At 31.8% G+C, this 21,598-nt stretch overlaps 1 protein-coding gene across 1 annotated transcript in view; it reads left to right on the top strand.

Annotated features, from left to right (window-relative positions):
• Nucleotides 1-21,598, top strand: part of LOC118185900 (A disintegrin and metalloproteinase with thrombospondin motifs 9-like) — a 524,770-nt gene that overhangs the window by 210,365 nt on the left and 292,807 nt on the right. The window contains exon 3 of the mRNA XM_085807795.1: nt 21,397-21,520. Within this exon, the coding sequence (XP_085663921.1) occupies nt 21,397-21,520 (124 nt within the window). The remainder of the gene's footprint in view (nt 1-21,396; nt 21,521-21,598) is intronic.

The following is a 21,598-nucleotide window of genomic DNA, read 5'->3' as shown; positions in this document are numbered from 1 at the left end:
TGCAACCTTTATTGGATTTTAAAAAATATATTTTCCCGAAAGACAACCACATCCAGAATTCTTCAGGTTAGTAAAATGCTTTGAACATTTTTTCCATTACCATTAAGTATGCAACCATCTCCCTCTCCGTTAAAGTGTAATGGTACACTAAAATCCTGGTAGTTGCTGTGATCCTCGACAACCATTATATTTTGGATAATGGCTTACCTTTACATATTTTGCATCACTAACTCTGTCTGCGAAAATTTTGGACGATCATGTTGTAGAGACATTAGGTTCTTTTTTTGAGAAGCAGGAAAGATGAAAAATTAACAATCGCCTTCGCCGGGAATCGAACCGCGGACCTCTGGAATACCGATCCAGATTGCAGAACGACTACACCACGAAGCCAGCTAGGAAGGCGGGAGAAATACCTTATAATGTAAAGATAAAAATTATTACATATAAATAAATTATTATATCCAGTGGCTTACAGTTGCTATAAATTCCAGGTTAAATGAAGTTCGAGACGTGAACTATCATTTTATCCTGTCTATCCTGTCTTTCTCTTAGAGAGATGGTGTGTGTATTATAAAATTCTTTTGCGCACGAAGACAATGATTATTATAACTGATATGCTAGTGTTTTGAGGGTGTGTTCTAATTATTTACATATGCCCCCCCCGAAAAAAAACCCTCTTAAGAACGCACTCACTGCTCTATCTGAGAAATATATTCTTTAAATGAATTAGTTTTACTCGTGAACAAAAAGAAAGCATTTTTATTGTCATTTATACGTGTTACTAATGTAAGTCTGAGGAAAGCTGCAAGATAGCATTAAGATGGTTAGATACTGCATCGCATTAAGTTGACTGCTTATAACAGCTGGGCAGTGCTAGTGATAGTGATTTCGCTTTGAGATTTCGGCTCAACGTGAAAGAATTTTCTTATATTCGCACAGGTTCTTTTTTTATGGGAAGACACTTGAGAAGTTTGAACGGATGCTTTTGCAGAAGATTTTCTAAGAACTGACTTTTTAAAAATATATATACAAAAGAAGAACTGCGAAAGCTTTATGAGGTAAATCCCCTTTCATTTGCTGGGAACTGAACTTCTGATGAACTACCAGTATTCAGCGATCTTACCCGCTTGGTTACAGGTGAACGGATATAGTTTATAAGGCAAGAAGAGTAACAGGTAGAGATAGGCTGGTCATTCAGCAGACGGAAAGAGTAGCATTCTTCTCATGTTCAAAGAGATGTGACGCTGTAGTGATTCGCTGCGTAAGTCATCGAACAATTGCTGACAAATAGGTTAGACGTGTACCTATTGCTATAAATTAGACCGGCTTGCTTTTTTAACCTATTACGCAACTAGATCAGTTTCTAATTTAACCTTATTTAAGCAGATGTAATTAATATGATACCTATCATGTTATTAGATCAACCGCTATTTAACAATATAAGCTGATGTAACTATCTTAAGTTGACTGCTGCTTCATAATAACATGATAACCTTAACATGACTGGTTAGGAGACGCAGCTACGTAATAATACTTATTTATATTTGTTACTGAACATCTTCTAGCACCTCTATCGAAGGGTACCAAGATAAATAACGTTCCACATTCCCAAGAGCGTCACTTTTGCACTGTAATAAATACGCCTATCCAAGCTTTGTTCTTAAGTTCTTAAGACATGAAAAGGTTTTTAATCTCTGACCATCGTTGTAGAATTATTTGGTGGTTGCATACTTTCACTGGAATTTTAAATACAACGCATTTTCTCGTGAAATTTTGGTTATTTCTGAAAGTGATCAGTATTTCTGAGTATTAGCATTGATATTTGTAATTTTATTTTTTAAAACGCCCACTCCTTAACTTCGCCTTGTGCATCAAATGTGAATTAAATGAATGCCTAACGTGAACTGCCAAAATGTCTAAATTCTCTATCAAACTAAAATATTTAAAAAAATCATGGCGTTATATTCCAGTTTTTACTGAAACAGTATTTATGCGAAACGGTGGTTAATCATTTCTGAATCATTAATTTTCTCTTTTCTTAGTGTCGTCGAATTTTTCACGTAAACTTGATTCGGCAGTTATGATACAGAACTGTCTGAATGATTCGTTTTTAAGTCGTTTGTATTAATTTTTTAATTTATTATCTATGCAACAGGTAGTTTGTTAAAATTGGTGTTCAAGTGGATCATGAACCACTTGAAAACCGATGTTTATACATTATCGAAATTTATTCATTTCTGTGTTTGATATTTCAATACTCTTATATTAAGAAGGGTACAAAAAAAAGTAAAAGCGTTAAATTTAGAAACTTGTTTAAAAATCACTGAAAATGCTGCTGGCAGTTTATAACAAAGGAAGCTCGTAGACGAAAGTTTTTTATGGCTTTTTATTTAAGATCTAATTTTTGTATTTAAAAATATTATTAATTTACAGTTTTTTTTTTCTTGCTACATTGTTTGTCCCCTTTCTCTGTACTTAACTCGGTACTTAACTCGTAATTTAAAATTTTAACTTGTACTTAACTTGTAATTTAATTTAATTAATTCGTAATTTTTTCTCTGTGCTTAACTGGTAATAAATAAGTAATTAATTTAACTTGTAATTCCCTGTACTCGTAATTCTCTGTACTTAATTTGTAACTCGTAATTTTAATAAACCGACACGCTGCATTTCAACAAGCATTTTTCTTTAACAGATTCTGTGAGCTTTGACTGAAGAAAATCTGTAATGTAAATCAATAATGGTCATCACTGATAATTATTTTCTCTAAGAACACAGAAAACCAAAAACGTCTAAAATTGGAGGTGGTTTAATTAAAGAAATACGAATTCACATGTACTTAACTAACGTAAGAAAATGTCACGAGTATTTATTTTAAAGCATTCTCTGGTATTTGTGCCAGGTTTTGTGTTCTTGCAATTCATTGTTCTCAAATTCTCTCGGTTTTTTCGGAATCTGATTTGCCAGTAATGTCAGTTTCGCCATTTCTAAACATCTTAAACCACTTCTCACAAACATCGATGAGTACAGTGTTCTTTCCGTAAGGCCCACCAGTAGTCATACAGGGAAATTTCCTTAATACTGGTCGTTTAAGTTTCGAATCCCGACGAACGGGCTAGTTACTTTGTTGGTTTTCCCCTAAGAAACATGGATTCGAGTTAGTTTCCCTTAAAAATGCCCTCCGCGAAGGCATGTATACGCACAGGCAGAGAGCCCTCTAGTTTCTTTGCCTTAATCAAATGACACATCTTTCTATAAATTTCGTTGATGATCTATTTTGTTTCCGTAGCAATTTTTTTGTCGTTAAAATAAATAAATATACAGTGGATAGATGCCAATTAATTAGTTTTGTTTTTAACTTTAATAAAAGTAACAAATGTAATAACGAGATTACAATATCACTTAATGTGCCAGAGATAAATTTTGCGCTCATGAGTAATTGTAGTCTTAAATTTATAAAACTCTGAAGGCAGTAGAGCGTATTTCATTATATCTTTAATTTAACTCCAAGTCAATGAACTTCTAAAAGCACTTGATATCATCTATGACTCACAATGTTAAAATAGAACTATGAAAAATGAGTTCATTTTTAAAAACTCTGCCCTATAATTTGGGATAAACTAATTATTAGAATTTTACGCAATAATTTATTTACCTCAAGGAACGAATGCGCACCTAAAAAAAATTATTGTAATGATTTTCATCAGAAAAATATATGATGGCTGCCATATTTTCGCTATCTAATTTGGGAATATTTTCTAAATTATTTATTTCAGAAGAAAACTGGAATATGATCGTTTCATTGTAAGATGAGTTTTATCATTTTCATTTTACTTATTTTTTAAGAATAATTTCTCATTTGGAAAATTGCTATAAATCGGCTGTCAGTGCCCTAGTTGCAGATAAGTTGAAAAATAAAATTCGTACCTATATCCTTGAAGAAATATTTTTAAAAAATAAAATATTATATCATCTACTTTGAACTTCTATTGATGTAATTTCTTTTTTTACTCTAAGAGGCTCGTTTGGTTTCTTTACTAATACTACTATCTGATAACGTACTTAAATTTCTGCATCAAAAGGAACGCCGAAAGACTTTTAAAGTAGAAATTTAAACTGCTTCCTCCTTTCAGAAGATATAAAAATTTCCAATTTATTTCTATCTTTAAAAAACCCTATTAGTCACTGCAGCTTCAGATAATTCTTATTCAGTTCTTCTTTAAATATTAACTCAAGAAACTATTTTATCAATTTCAAAATTCGATGCATATCTTTTAATAAAAAAAGGATTTATACGCTGCACTAAGCGTAGAATATACCAGTATAGTGCTTATCGTAAATGTAGGGGAACTTCATATTAATTTCAGGCTATTCAGTCAATACCCATTTTGATTCGGTCTTATAAATTGATAATGATGATGAATTAATAAACTTGGGTGGTGTAACATACATATGCTAGGCGTCGGAACCCTTACTACTGGTATGTGAATTTATTCCTACCATTCATATGAATTCCTACCTTTGGAGTGAAGAAAAATTTGCAGTGCATTTACAGCAAATACTTTACGTTGCAACTTTTGAACCGGAGGAGAGGAGAAAATATTTTGTAATTTCGTCTCTTAGAATTTTTTCTTCCTAGTGACCAGAAAACTGTGATTACAAGAAGAGAGAGATAATTTTAACCTCAAAAATTAGCGCAAGTCGATAAACTAATGTCCTCGAAAATTTTCATTTCTATGACGTACGTAGGAGACATACAACCTTGATCACTCAGTAGATACAAGGAATAGGGAAAAAATGGGTAACAACGAGAGTGTAAACTAATTGTCAACACAATGAGAAGTAAACTGTAACATTTACTTCTCATTTTGTTCACAAATCAAACTATCATTTATATTTGAAAGGAAACACAAATTGATTATTTCTGATGAAAGAAGTTGTTCTAAATATCTGTTTGGATGGCAAGCCCCTAGCAACGACAATGATGTTAAATTCCTCTTCAGCATGAAGCAGAAGTTTCTAAGCTCCGGAGTCGATAAGATAAAGTAGACCGTGAGTAAATCATAAAAGAAAATCTGGATGCGATTAAGCTTATGAGACAAAGAAACTGAAATTCATCGAGCTTTACTTTTGTTTCTTACAGCAGGCAAGGTTACATCATCTTTTAGTGAGGAATAGAGCAATGTGTTTAACAAGAAACGTGTTTAACGTTCCAAATTTTGCAAATACAATCGCAACTTGCAGCTACAATAGGTACTTAACATGAGAACATAAGTAGTCTGGAAAACTGGAAACTGGAGAAAGAAAACTTAATCGTTATTAACTAGCGTATCAGAAGACATTATTAACTAGTGTATTAGAAGACGTTATTAACTAGAGTCATTATGTTTTTTGAAGCAGGAGACGTGAAAAATATGCAATGTCCTCGCCGGAATTCGAACCTGAACCTCTCGAATACGTTCCGAATGTGCTACCGTTATACCACGAAGGTATGCAAAAAGGAAGGATAAAAAAAGGGCGACTTTGGATTAAGGGATCTAGTCGCCAAAACCTGGGGGTGAATAAGCATCATCCATCACCTTTTAGTTCGGGTACCACTGTAGAGTGGTTAGTTTTTTTCTTTTTTTTTTTGAGGGGGGGGAAGCAGGTGACGTGAAAAATATGCAACGCCGTCGCCGGGATTAGAACTTGGATCTCTGGATAACGTGCCACCTTTATACCACGAAGGCATGCAGAAAAGAGGGAGGAAATACTTTATAAATATATATATATATATACAACTAAAGTCTGTACTGCGCAAGCCATAGAGATGAAAATAGGTTGTTTGCTATCGAACAAATAAATGTACAAGTATTTGTAATTTTTAATTACTCAATGAATGAAGAACCTTTTCAAAGCTAGCTTCAGCTGCAGATTCGAGCTTTCTTCATACAATAACGCTGTAGCAATTCGGGTTTAAGCCAGTCTAGAAAATCGAACGCCAAAATATTAAAATCCCGAACTAGTGAGACGTTCATCTTTCTTGCCTTGTTTTTCCTATTTGTTGCAAATAAATAACTCAATTTATATACTCAATTAAAAGTGTTTTTTAAGGAAAATGTTTAAAAGGAAATAAAAAGAACAGGAAAATATGTAGTCAGGTTGACTGTTATGTCCGGTTAAAACAAATTTTACCCCTTTTCTCAAGAAGCCGAAATCTTCATGGAAGTCATTTGTAAGACCGAATATACAACTTAGTATCTCATTTAACATTAATCAGCTAGATTCATTGCATAATATTGCGAGCAAGTTCAGCAAAATTTAATTTTCACGGAATTTGCTTAAATTTCTTAGTGTGAATTAATAATCGTTAGTTTAATGAAACACAAAGAAGATTTTTAATAATTCCGCATTCATTAGATCATCCGTGAAACAGACACACTGAAATGATTCACATGGTTCTAATTTGCAATTTATCGATGTTAAAGGCAGACTTTTAAAAACATTGTAGTGATCAAATTAAAACTTGATGAAATAAAAAGTTTGAATGAAAAAAAATCTGTGTCAAGTAGAAGTAGCAATGCACTTTATATCTGGTAGGTCCGTCTTTAAATAAGTATTGCAAAAACTCAATAGAGTGACATTGCTAGGTCAGTGATCATAGATTATTTAGTGTGAGTTTTTTAAATTGATATATCTTCTAAGCGAAATCTTTAGAATGATTTTAAAATAGAACGCTTCGAAAAATTAATATTCGGAAACCACTGGAGCATAAAAAGTAAGAAAAGAGATTATTAAAGGTCGTTTAAAATGACCGAAGAAACTCAAAACTTAGATCAATCTTAAAACATTCTGCAGTGTAGGAGGGAAATAAAGAAAATATTAGTCTTAAAAATATGTAGTCTGGATACAGTAATTAAAATGAAAAAAACTAAGGAGAAAACAATACTTACTTGGTGACGCAATATTGCAAAAGTTGCATTTAGCTAAAATAATGTAATGCAAAGTGAATGTTTAGTTTGAGAAATAAGCAGTCCACATAGTAAACAAAACTAACGAAGATGATGAAAAATAAGAAAACGATATAATAAACAGAAGGAATTAAAAAATCAAAATGGAACTGCTTTAATCTGTAAGAAATATTGTAAAGTAAATGTGAAAGTAGGGAATATAAAACAAGCTGTTGAAGTTTAATAGCTTACTGCTGGATTACTGCTTTCTCCAAATATTGTAAAGAAAAAGATCCAATGAAATAGAAAGCCATACGAAAATTATGCTGGCATGTTTCTATTTAGGTTAATTTCTTTTTGTTTCCATCATATCTTAACCAGTCTTTGAATGATGATTAAGAAAATTAACATTCCTTATATTTAAAATAGTACCTAATATAATATAATACCTTTAATATATATATACATCTCTCGCTCTCTCTATATATAAATATCTGTATCTATACTGCCCTCCAAATGTTAAGGAACAGCATGTTTTTCAAATCTCGCCATTACAAAAATGTCAGTAACATTTAAATTCACAGTTTATATGCATGATAAATAATAAAGTTTAAGAAAATATATGCAAAAACAATAGCTACCACCTTCATTTTACAGAAATGAATACTTTAAATAGGAGTTGGAGAAAAAAAGCAAAAATTGTAAGTTTTGTTCACAAGTGTTGATCTTCAACTGCTATTAGCAGTTTCGTTGACAATATCCAGGAGAGTCTATCAATGGATAGGAGAAGCCGTTTACTCGATTCGTTGAGGTGGAGGGCGATCGGATGGATGGAAATGGAGATGTCACAAGGTGATTCTGCTAGACGTCTCAATGTCTCTAGTAGTGTGGTCCACCGACTATGGAATCAGTTTGAATACGAGGATTCTGTGTCTTGAAGACATAGGCAGACCTAGAGTTACAACACCTCCGGGATCTGGATGGTTATGTCTTTAGATTTCTTTATGGTTGCCAATAATGTATCACGATGCGAAACCATGCACACTCCTTCATATTTTTCCAAATTTAAGCGAAATGTTCCAGAATGAAATAGCAAGTTATACTGATAACTTTTTGTGTTAGAATTTTTGCAATAGCATCCCAGTAGTATACGTAGATAAAAGAATTGGGATTTTAAATCAATTGCATTCATATGGCATATTTAAACGATACCAGAGACAGCTAGATCCTGTTATCAGTCGCTGCGGGCTATGCTCTTTAGTCGCAGTGTACCTTTTTGAAGTATTTAAAGAACTTAATTTAATATCTTTTACTTCGTTTCCTTAACACGGCAGATTACTCATTGAGGTAAAGGAGGTAAAAGTTAATGTGAAAGTAGATGAAAATTTATGATGTTCACTTGATCTAAATGTTGCAGTTTCTCCTTATATTTAATTGCTAAGCTCATCTAGGTACCAAGCAGTTTAAATCCTGTAAAATGTTGATAGACACGCATATGGTGTGTTTATTGGCTTAACGGTACCACCTGTGAAAACCTTAGAAGGGTATCTGTCTTAGAAGGAATACTTTCTTTCAGGACGAGGGAGAGTTTGTAATGTAATTTACATGAATTCACACTTGACGCAAGGGAAATTAAGAAAGCCTCATACAAACAGAGTCTTCAGTAGTAAAAACCCGAATACAGGGCGATCTGTCAGCGCGCACAGGTTTTGTCCTTTTAGCCACAGACGGAGCTCATTAGAAAGAATAAGACATGAATGCATTTTAAGTGGAAGAAACGTATATGAACGTAAATCCATCGAATATTTAGAAAATGTATCTTCATTTTACAAATTTCGAAACGCTTTTGAAGAGGCTTATGGAAATAACTAGTTAAAATGTTTTCTTTTAACTCATACGGCTCGAGCTATATTCAGAACAGCTTTTAAGATTCTTGAAATTAATTAGGAGAAGGACGTGATCAATATGATGATATCAATATGCTTTTGTGCAAATAGCAGAGAATGCGGAAAATCATTTTCATAAGGCATACGGTTTCCGATTTTATTATTTGACAAAAACTGGAATTTAAATTCGGATAATATTGGAGCCTACTGTAATTATATTACAACGTACTGTATTTAGAAGTACTAAGAAAATACTGTAAGCATGTCTAACTTCTAGTATAATAATATATAAGCCCACTAAGTAGTATAGTATAACTAACTAAGCAACAAAATGTAATACAAGTATAAAGGTATTAATGCAATAAAGTATAAAAATTATTTTAATTTAGTTTATCATTATACGTAAAACTTTCATTCACAAATAAGATGTTTATAAATTCGTAGGTTCGTATAAATTTAAGAAATTTCTTAGTTATAAAGCGGATCATGAAAGAAGAACTACCATATTATTTCATTTACTCTAATCGTGATAAGTTGACTTATAAAAGGAGGTAAAAGGATACTATTAAAGACTGGAAGTGTGTCCAATTAGTATCCCTGTAAATGGTTGGTACTCTAAAGTTCTGTTAGTTCTTCCTGTGTTCCAGTAGAATCAAATGAATAAATAATTTGTGTTTCTTCTGTAGAGATGATATGATGAAATAAGAGATATTTGTGTTCCATCTGTTTATTTTCTATGATATGAAGGAAACGAGCTTTTTTAGTTAGTAATGCGATTATCAGTATCATGAAGACTATGTATGGAATATATGGGGAGGGATGAGTGTTCATTTTCATGGCTTCTTGATCATTAGTCATTATTTGATATACAGACTATATTGAGCTCAATTCAATTTTCTGTGTCATGACCTCCTTTTGCAGAAAAATCTTTGTCGCAATTGTTTATTATTAATTCACATCTAGAAAATCGCATTTTTTTTTTCCTTGAGAGATATTCTTCGTGCAGGAACTCATTCGTTACCACAACCTGAAGACATGTTTTAAGTAGATAAGGCGAACTTTTATCATCTGGGCAAGCAAAGTATGAAATGTAAACAAAAATTAAAAATATGAATGAACGAAATTCGGATCGATTATTTTTATGCTTGTTATTTTAAAGCAGACTGATCTATTGATAAAATGTTTTAATTAAATGTTTATCTCAAAAATGATTTTTGAGATAATGAAATGAGACTTTTATTTTGATATTAGAAAATACTATATAAATAAATCATTACTATTTGCAGTTAAATAAACCCAGACTAAGAGATAGAAATGAAGTAGTAGATAATAAGTCGTGAATAAAATGATTTTAGAACTTAATTAATTCTCCAGTACCACATAAAAAACACCATACAATTAACTATAACCGTCAGCAAAATGTAAATATAAACTGCTTATTCTCAGGAACATTTAAAAAAATAATTTTGGGTGAGCAATCAGAGTGTGCTTTTAATACAAAAGGAAGCATATTTTGTGGAAATATGTATTGAAGTAAGATTTACTTACTTATATTTAAAAGTAATGTAAATAGTTAATTAAGTGAAAATAGTAATTAATTTTAGATGCCAAATCAGAGAAACTTATTTCATCTAAAATCTAAAATTTTGATAATAAATAATGAGTTCAATAAATAATAAATAGCGTTTTGATAATAAACAACGTCTATAATTTGTGACGTTGTTTAACATGTTTTACGGCTTATTTTATTTTGTTATTACCAACTAAATAATTGTTAAATTGTCCTGATATTTTCTGGTTTTCCTCACTTTATGCTTTGGGTAGTTATTCAAGCTAATACTTAAGCAGAGATAAAGTATTCAAGATGTAAGAAAAGATATGAGATAAGGTTATTTGTTGTATTCATGTCGTTGCCTGCATTCGTGACTCTTCATCTGATGCGCTGCTTCAGTGTTGTTTGAAGTATGCTCTGCTGTTAGGTGTTACATTTACACTATGCAAACTGTAGTAATGCATCAGAGTACCGTAGGAGGGAGATTATGCTGTTATGCTTTAAATACTGGAGTTAACGCTTCGAACACAGTTCCAGGAATTCAAACCCTAACCGAAACAGCGTTGAACGGGGTCATTTCAAAGCATAGTAATAAATAAGGAAAGGGGAACTCGTGACCAGGAATTAAGTAAGGTTTATTTTAAATCTACTTTATGGCTTGCATAATTACTCACGTACATAGTCGTTTATCGTTTGAAAAATGCTACTATTCACCAACAGACAGTTCTGAAAATTATATTCGAATTCATATGGAATCATAATTTTTTAAAATTTGCTTTAGCCTTTAATTTCTCAATTAAAATTAAATAAGTTCATTTGCTGGGTTCTCTGACATAAGAATATGAGTTAAAAATTTGTATGAAACTGAACAAATGCCAGTTAAGATGAACAATTCATTTCACTTGCTTTCACTTATTAATAGTTTTTAAAATCATGTTTAATAATTGAAAGGTTTTTGCTAAAATAGCTTTAAGATTATAATGCTTGGCGAGTGTACACATTTCTTCCAACATTCAGATCTTCTTTAGGAAGTGAACTATCGAATAAAAATTATCGAACTTGTCAGATTGAGTCGTTTGATATAATGAAACCCTTCGACAGATCAGTTCTTTCAATTCTTGTTTATAGATAAATTAAATCGTTCTATAATATGCACAGTGCCGAATGAGCTAAATTTTAACGCATTTTTGTGGTTTACATATAGCCGTATGGTTGTAAATCATATTAAGTATAGCATATTTCCAGCTTTAGGTAAATCACATTATCAAAAAGCATTAAATGAAGGATTTAATGAATAGTGAACATAGCGTAGTAGTTATACGAAATTCTCAATAAGTTTCTATACTTTCAGGTTATGAGCAAAGAATCAGATTAGTTCGTAACTTTTTTTAGTTTTCAGATTGTGGATAGTTATTCAGTCTGAAAGTCTCAACTAGCATATTTGTTAAACTAAGGTTATAATTTTTGAGCTAATTTTATTGTAACTTGAGATTCTTTATTTCTTCTCGATAATGAAAATTTTCCGTGCTCTACGTAGTGAAAGGTTGGTATTAAGTTATATTTAAGAGAAGTTAGAGAGTTAAATATTAATAAATATTTAAAAATTCGATAATTTCGAAACAACTGGGATCTTACCGCATACGGATATTCGAAAAATTCGAACAACTGTATTGTCTTTTTTTCTCGTCACCCTGTAGGTCAATTTACTGTAATGAATGGAGTTTTATTTTATCGCTGAACGCATTTTATTTCAGCAAGCAAAGATTTAAAATTTAGAAAGATAAAATATTATATTTCATGAAAACAAAATAAAAGCCACTTTCTTTAAAAAAAATTAAACAATGAAATTATTTTCCTTTGCCTAAAAGCTCTCTTTTTTTTTTTTTTTTTTTTTTTTTTTTTTTTTTTTTTTTTTTTTTGTTTTGCGTACTAAAATAAAATAAAAGAAGTTTTGTAAGGAAAACATTAAATCTGCTTCATTTCAATTCAAAATAGTTATAGAAAATTAATGCTTGATAAACAATCGATGATAGTGGGAAGGAGGATTTTTGCCCCGAATAGCTTTTAAATATATATGAATATATAACTATATTATTAATCTGAAATACTCTTAAGATATGCAATGCTATATATTATATATTTTATATTATTTCATATACGAAATAATTAAAAATGTGTAAATAAAATGATAGTAACTGTAATTATACTTCACCTAAACAGAGAACAAAGCATCTAAATACTAGAGTTTTGCTGCATTTGAGAAGAGACAGATGAGGGAGGTATTTCCCGCGGTTAAGAGCAAGATGTTTTACAGAGAAAATTCGCATGTCGAATCTTTTCGTTATGCGAATCCCTAATGATGTCACCTGCATGTTAATAATAAGGAGAATCCTATTATGGATCTTACGTGGCAGTAAGAAGACAGTATAATATGGCAATATTAATAAATAATCATGATATCATACCCAGTAACAAGTTACAGGTAATATTTTGTTTGTTTTTAATTCAAATAAGGAGAACATAGAAACATTCTTATACAAAAAAAATTATGCTTGTATTAGGAGAAGATTAAATATTTATATTAAAATTCAAAGCTAACTAATGTTGTATCACTGTTTTACTTATTGGAAGGGATGTTTTGAAGCAAAAGGATAAGGTAAAAATTATCTGTTAAAAGGATAAATTTTATGATGATAGTCTTATTTAATTGTGTTGCTGGATGAGGGGAATTTACCACTGGTGATGGTTTTTTGAAAACGATAGCTACATTTGTTTTTATACATTTCTTCTTCATTTTTTGTTTGATAACTAATCTTGCAGCTACTGATATTATTACCAGTTGCACAGTCAACCTTTATAAATCCTAAACGTTAGGATTTTGCTTCTGAAGCTTAAGAAAATCTACGTCAGTGAGATGAAAGGCTCTAATTATTTCTTTTGTCGTAAACATTCTTGGACTTAATTTTTTTCAATTCTTTGCGTTTTAACAGTTAATTTTCATATTATGAGCAGCCGTTTCATGAGTACGAAACGCAGTAACTCGAATTATGTAATAACCAAGAAAAATAATTGGGCATTCGCGTGTGAAATTCTTTTTATATATTTATTATTTTGCTGCATTTAAATAATAGCTTCGAATAAACTAATGAATACCTTCCAAGACTTACTTTTGTTAAGTAAAGCCACGGATAATACTGACTGCGATATTCCTGCACAATGGTTGACCGTTGAACACTAGTAGTTCGACCCAAGCTCCCGGCAAACGGCCTCATTGCATGGGAATTTTCATCTTTTCGCTCATTTGTACCATGAATATGAAACAATTTGTCTTAAAAACCCTTTAGCCTGCTGAAGGCAGATGCCTTCAGCAGACAGCCCTCATACGCTTTGCCTTCATCAGTTAACACAAGCTCGCAGTAAATCACTACCAACATTAAATAAAATAATACTAAAGAGTACTATTCACTGCATTGTATATATTACTAAGCAGTTTATTTCTGTTGATTTAAGTATGCATGAAAATAGGGGATTCTGACATTTTAGCCTAATTTTCAAGAGGAGGTAGAGCTGTAAAAATATAGTACAACTTCAGAAGACAAATAGAGGGGGGGGATGAAGATTTTCCTTAAAGCACTTCAAAAGCAGTTAAACATCGGTCTGAATCATATATGCTTATTTTGAACTGGCATGCGAGACTGCCGAGGGAAGACGGTATTGGGGCGCTTGAACTGATATGTATCATAATATTACCGTCTAGTCATATTTTACGCGGTATCCCTAACAAATCGTTTATTTCATTAATTTTAATTTTTTTTTTTTTTTTTTTTAGAGCGCGGACGGGAAAAACCGGATAACAATGTTTCCAAATAATTGAAGGGTGTATACTGTACCGTTGGATAATAATTATCCGTAATTTTGAAATTATCAGTATTACATAATAATTCATCATTTATAAAGCTTAAATATGAGACTCATTAGGTCTGACCTGGTGGTGATTCTTATTCTTATTTTGTTAGACATATTGCGTAATATTTAGGAAGGAGATCTCTTCGCATTAAGATAATTATGCAGTCAATTACATTGAGAACTGATTCTTAAGGATTCATATGAAATATTTCAGTTTATATGCCTTTCGAATTTAAATACATAAAAGAGAGCTGTTTTTATGACATATTAATGGCTAATTTAAAATTTATCCTTGGTGTTTAGATCGTACTATATAAAACATCCAACATTTTTCCAACTTTGGCCTTCACTCATCATGTACAGTTAAACAAATCTTGAATCATATTTTATCTGCAGCAAACTACCTTTGGACCAAAACTGCTTTTGCCTCTGTATTTCTAAAATAAATTTTAGATCATTTCAAAAATTATTTTTGGGTGTAGTTAATTAAAAATATTTTTCTTAATCACCTATTTGGTAGATGAAATATAAGATTTTCCTAAAATGATTAATATCGTGTATATACTACAGAAAGCCTTGTTGACTAGAAGATTGTTCTAATAAGAGGATAAGAGTAACTTATGAAAAAAGGTTCCCAATCTTCTTATTTTCGTGTCCCTTAATACATCTGTAAAAACTGATTTCGAAAACCCAATCTTTTTATTTTCGTGTCCCTTAATACAACAGTTATTGTAGCGTAACACTAATTCATCTTTCAGAACATGGCCTCCGCTGCCCCTCCTATTCTCGCAGTATATTGTCCTACTTCATTGTTTTAATGTCGCTCAGCAGGTGTAGTGGTTACTGACGCTTACTGCCGTGCCGATGGGCCTGGGTTGGAACTGAGGAGAAGACATAGATGTAAGCATATAATGTCTGTGCGGCAAGGGGGCACTTAAAATATACGAGGACCGAAAGTCGTTCGAGAGATTGGTTGCAGAGGAAGCTGTCGGACACCCCTCCCTGGTTCGGCTGTCGGACCGCCCCCTGATTCTTCTTCGCTGAGGCGGAACTGCACAGTTTACACCTCTATTTCACCGGGACTATACGGCCAATGGTGAAATCGTGGTGTTCCGCCCACTTCAACCTTCAACTCCATTATTTTAATACCGTAAAATTAGTTGACTATAATGAATTAGATCAGAAAAATGTAATCAAACTAACACTGACTGTTTCCTTATTTCTTTAAAAAAACACAATGATAACATATTTTCTGAAATCAAACAAATTATTAATGTATTGTAATTTTTTCCAGTATCTGCTTTTGTAAAAAGGAAATGAGAAAATGAGTGAACTGATGAATTTATTAACTATTAATGAGGTCTAGACTCATACTCAAAGTTTGTCTAAAAATTGTTATACTTGAACACAAAATGAGTACTTCTATATATTGTATTGCATATCTAATAGTTAATAAAAAACCACTACAAACAACGTAAGAAATGTCGTTTTGAATTCCTGTTCAAATCTCATTGTCGTTACGATCCTTGAGACTGCTTTGCAAAATACAGTGTTTTGAAGTCAGGATCAAATCTGAAAAAGCAGTTTTAAATCGAGAACAGCACCTTGTTTTCTCCGGCAATTGTTTTAAGTATACATGTAAGCTGAGAATGCTCCTTCCACAAGTTCGGTGTTTGTAAATGAAAAAAAATATTTCCTTATCATTTATATCTTTATGTTCTTCTTTTATTGAAATCTAAAAAATAAATTATATGCCGTTTTCTTAAGATAACCTTCAGGAATCAGTAAGTCAAAAACTATTTTAAGAATAAAAGAGAAATTGTTTTCCCTTTCATTCAATCACAAATTTAAATTTTCTAAATATTTTTGCTTTTATAGCATCAATTATTATAATTCTTTCTTGTTTTCCGCTTTTGCTGACTCTTTTTTTCGTGCACTTTAAATTAAGACGACACGTAACCTCTAGGGGTACGCGTACCGCAGGTTGGGAAGTGCTGAGTTATTGTAGTAAACTTCTCAATATGTGAGTTGCTGAAGTAGTATTCTTTAATGCACTGTCTTACGTATATACCGTATAATTCCCCTTATATATAATTATTCATTTATGTAACATGAATGCTCATATGTAATATTGTGCTTTGCAAAATATTTTGTAACAAAAGAAAAAAAATACGTACTGAAAAACAGGCTCTGTATACCAATAATAAAAGATTTCCGCAGACATGACGTTATTTCGTACGGCACGAACTAGGACGGATGTCATCTTCGAGATGTATGCACTGCTGAGTTACTGTTGTATCTGTAACTTTATGTTGATAGACGCTTTGGAATTTATTTTCAACCTCTTAAAAATCTTAGGCCTATAGCTAATCAAGCATGTTATTACTCTATATCTTACATTTTTATTTTATTAGCTGAATTCCGGGCACATGCACGCATAATATCACAAGAATGGGAAACGGTTGTTAAAGAATTGTTTTAACCCAAATTGTTGGCCAATGTTATATAAAATTTATGTAACTTAAACTGGCTATGTACAAGAATCAGTATGTAAATTGAAACGCTACCGAAACGAGATATCGTTTACGAATATTATGGAATTATTCCGCTTCATTTTTCCACTTATTGTAAAACATGATGAACATATATATATACGGGAATTTTCAGTGTGTTAGTGGAATTTTGATATTAAATCTCTATAAACTACTAGATGTTACAGTTAGACGGTCACTTATAACTATTTTTTCCATCTTTTAGTTGAATAGTTGCATATTTTCTCACGAAGTCCTCTTTAGACGAATAATCCTTAGTAGTATGAGTATACATTTTATACATCTGGACGCTAAAGCATATGTATACACAGAAGCATAATTTTGCAGTAGAGCTGTCTAGAAAACCACGATGTGTAAGGGAAAGCCTCAAAACGAATAAGTGTCAGATTTCAGAAACATTCTTGTGTGGATTACATTTGACGATTTCTTTTTTAACTGCCAGAAGCGCTGCCACTTCAACACTCTCATTTAACACTTCGTGCGGGCTTCCGTTCCTCAAGTGTTCCCTCTTATGCATTGAAGTGGCACTCGAGAAAACTCGCCGAAAATTATCTCCCTCTATCTTATGTCATAAAGAGTTAAGAGGGATGTTAAATGTAATCTCTACGGGCAATGAATCAGAATAATACTAAAGTTCCGAATATTTTTTTCTGCATTTCATTTTTTTCCCCGGCCCCAATGCGAGTGACTGATATGAGCGCGTTGGTAAACATTATGTAACTCTAAATGTTTCCCATGCTTGTGTTACAAGGGCAATGTGAATTTAAACAGCGTAGCTGTATGCTTTTCATTTACATGCCGCTCAAAATACATGATATTGTACGTTTTGTGAATATTTGCGTAATTTATGATGATAGAAAAGTATGAGAATGCCTCAAAACGCAATGCTTATAAATGGTAATTCGTGGCCTGATGATTTAATAAATTTTTAAAATGATGAATAAAAGTTAAGAAATATGACACGTGCTTTTATTGCTTCAATTTAAAGATTATACATTTAGTTCTACTCGCGTTTAATTCTTTATACTCTTAATTCTCAAAAATCCTCCGGAAATTGAAATTGTGTACGAATAGCATAAAAGCACAGACCAAGTAATAAAACTGCTTTGACGCAACTGATTCAGTTTCCTCATCGAAATAGGTGTTAAGGTAACCGAAATTCATTTTTCCACAGAATATGATAATTCTTGTATTTATAAATTTAGTTGATGAATCGTGATATTCAGAAGGATTTTCGAAAACACGTATTTTAATTTGCTTTTATAAAAGTGCTCTAAAATGCGATTTTATAAAAACAACATTTTCCAGCATGCTACAATGAGAATAACAGAGAAAAAAGAAAAGTCGTAAAAATTACAATAATTTAAAAATTTCTACAGTTAACTTTTTTTTTCTTTTTGCACACTGCGACCTCCCTAAGAAAGAGAATTCAGTTTCGTCAAATTTAAAAGCTTTGTTTCTAAATAAAATGGTTTGGTTTATAAGTTAAGGTTGAAGATGTCACATCAGAGAAGGAAAGAAGTGATTAGAATTTTAAGCATTGCGACACTCCTTCTCTATATTCACCATTATTTGATTCTTCCCAAATTCCGTTTCCTTATTTTTTTATGCTTAACATAATTAGCAATATTTTTTTAAAGTTTTTAGGTCTAAAAATTTTACGAAAACACTTTACAAAAGATTCCAGTTAAGCAAACCCACTAACGGTAGAACGGTAAAGTCGCTGAACACTGGTAGTTTGGTACGGGGTTTGAATTCCTACAAACGGGCTGGCTGCATGGTTTTTCTCATGTGAAACGTGTATACGAGCCAGTTTTCCTTAGAAAGTCCTCTACGAAGGCAGATAGTGCTTTGCCATAATCAAATAAACCAAACGAAGCCAGTTAAGGAATGGGAAATTTTGACTGAGCGGTTCAATAAGTAATATTGTTTCCCCAGATAACAAATGAAAGTCAAATCTCGATTGGAGAGAAAATCGAGAGTATGATGAAGTCTTAAAAAATTAAAGAATATATGATATTTTGTGAGTTGATAAAGGACTAAAATATTAAGATTTTTTTATTACAGAACATATAAGCTAGCAAAGATCTATAAGGTGGAAGAAAAGGGCATTTAAATTTAATCAAGTTTGTGAAATAGCAGTTTCCTACAGTACAAGCCCCCTTCTCTGCCTAAAATTACCGCTGAAATTTAGCCTATTTTAAGAAGTTCTGAATTTTTCAGTATAATAGCTACTGCAGTAAACGCTGTAACACCGTAAAAAAGAACATTCAGCGGTCGGTGAGAAGGCTCGTATGAGCAATCATTTTTACATTTGTATTTTGAGTGAAACACATTGTAAATGCTTATACCAATCAAATGATGGAAAACATGCCTGTAAAAGGTTCTTAACTCCTTGTGTGATAATGTTACTGTTCTTAAAAAAAACCGTTTATGATCTTTAAGCAACAAACAAACAACAACAAAAAAAGGAACTTAAAAGGAAGTAACATTAAAAAAAAAATTAAACGCCTGTTTGAAAATAAATCGAGTTTTGAAAAGTTAAAAGAATAGAAATATTTTCATGACATTACCTATACGTTTACAGTATAGTGTATGACAGTTATTTTAAAGTGCATTTACTGCGCATTAGACATGTGTACTTATACTACACTGATATTTTAAAATCACTTTTAGCTGTTCTTAGCTAGTGATAAGCACCATTGCACGTACTGAATGAAATGGATTCAAAGCAGAAATGGGTTCAGACCAGTGTTAATTCAGAAGTCGGAAACGCTAGTTTTTCATAAAGATATCGAATGTAGAAAAGCTGTAGATCACTTATGTTTTCTTAGCTCAAAATAAAAACCAAGCTAAATAAATAGGCAAAAAATGAAAAAAAACCGACCCCCCCCCCAAAAAAAAAAAAAAAAGAAAGAATAAAGGGAGAAAAAAGGGAAGAAAACAAAATATTTTAACAGTTGGAACAAAATTGAAAGGCAGATATGATCATTCTATTAAGTTCTTAGATTTTGTTTTTGTCCCAAGCACCCTTTCACCATTGCTAGACCATCATTCCTCCCTCTTTCTTTCGAAAACTCGAAAATTACATACATATTTATTTAAATTTAGATTATTTTTAATGTGTTTTATAGATTAAAGAAGACAAATTATAGAAAATGTTGATAAATACCAAAACTTCAAAAGTAATTTTTTATATCTATAAACTTAAACTTAATTTCTTAACAGGTAAATAAAAGGCTGACCTCTTTCCCTTCCTGAAACTATGAAATCCAGGTTGAGAACTTCTTCTGTAGAAATGTATTGAAAACTTTTAAGTTCCGTTGAAACTTCATCTCCAGTTTTTCAGCGTGAAGTAAAGGCTATACAGTGTCATACAATGTTTGAAGTTTGGAATGCATTAACTTTCATGTTATTGTTAGCATATTTTTGAAATAAGTGATAAAATTTTATTTTATTTATTTGTTCACTGTGAAAATCACGTTCATTATCCAACAAAGATAGTACTGTGTTACTTTGTCTTATAAAGTTAGCAAAATGTCAGTGAGTTTTCAATATAGGGTATAACTACGATAATTTTGTGCATTTCCTTCAAAATATTCGCTATAAAATCCCCACAGTTCTGCCCAACGCTCATTTATAAATAAGGTCCACCAGCAACCGAGTGGTAAATTCACTTAACACTGGTATTTTGTACTGAATGGGTGAGAGTTTTCGTATATTTCTCCATGCGTAACGTGAGTAGAAGCTAGTTTTCCTGAAAAGTCTTTCATGGAGGCATCATTTCTCTAGGCAGACAGACTTCGCGTGCATGGTGTAATCCAAATAATCCATATCATCTTGTTTAGATGTACAGATTAGCATAAACTTCTATTCATTTCATGGAAAATTTTTATACCATTTACGTCTTAAAATTAGACTAAAACGCAGACTTAGCTAGGACAAATCTTCATCGGTTTTGAGAACAATGAGACACAGTTCATCTTTCTTACGGAGCTAAAAATTTTTAAAAACTAAGCCGGTGAAGGTTGCTTTTTTGCCTAGCTTTAAAATTTGTGTATTTCTCTTCTATTTGGATTTTAGAGCTTAGCCAGAGGTCAAACTCGAAGTACTGCAAAATGAGCTTTGGTCTAGATATAATTCAGCTTATTTAAAATAAAATACTATTATAAAAGCTTTTTAGCAAATTCAGATGGTTCGAGTCTATTGGTAGGCGAAAGCTTTACCAAGTAACTTATTAAAAATTTATTTTACAGCTATGCTTTTTCCAAATAAATCATGTTCAAGATGCTTTTGTATAAAAAAACGCTTCCACCAACCGCTCACATGAGTCTCTGTGCTTAACCTTACTTTACAGCTTAAAATTAAAATTAATTATCATTATTTCAGTGGAAATAATTGAATTCTGGTTCTTGTAGTTTTATTAGATATGCGCTATTACTTGTCTCTGAAAAAGAATTTTAATTTGTAATGGTTATGATATATATAATTGCAGTTTTAAAGCATTACACTGTGTATGGTGTATCCGAGTTATTTTAATAATTAAACTGATTATTCATTTTAACTTTCAGATGGGTTTCATTCATGCTTGTCATGGGGACTACAGGCTAGAACCTTCTCCTCAGGCCAACATGTCACATACGCATCTCTTATTCAAAATGAACGGCGGCGATGAATCATCCTGTTCTCGAGCTGGTAAGTGTTTTACTTTTTTATTTTGAAGAAGGCTATTTTATATTTTAATCTGTTAAGAAGGGCGAACTAGACACAGAA

Source organism: Stegodyphus dumicola, chromosome X1 (genome assembly GCF_044657685.1).
Source record: "Stegodyphus dumicola isolate Sdum_Otavi_A_Nest chromosome X1, ASM4465768v1".
NCBI classification, from domain to species: Eukaryota; Metazoa; Arthropoda; class Arachnida; order Araneae; family Eresidae; genus Stegodyphus; species Stegodyphus dumicola.
The sequence above is the reverse complement of the archived record's forward strand: the minus strand, read 5'-3'. Positions and strand labels throughout refer to the sequence as shown.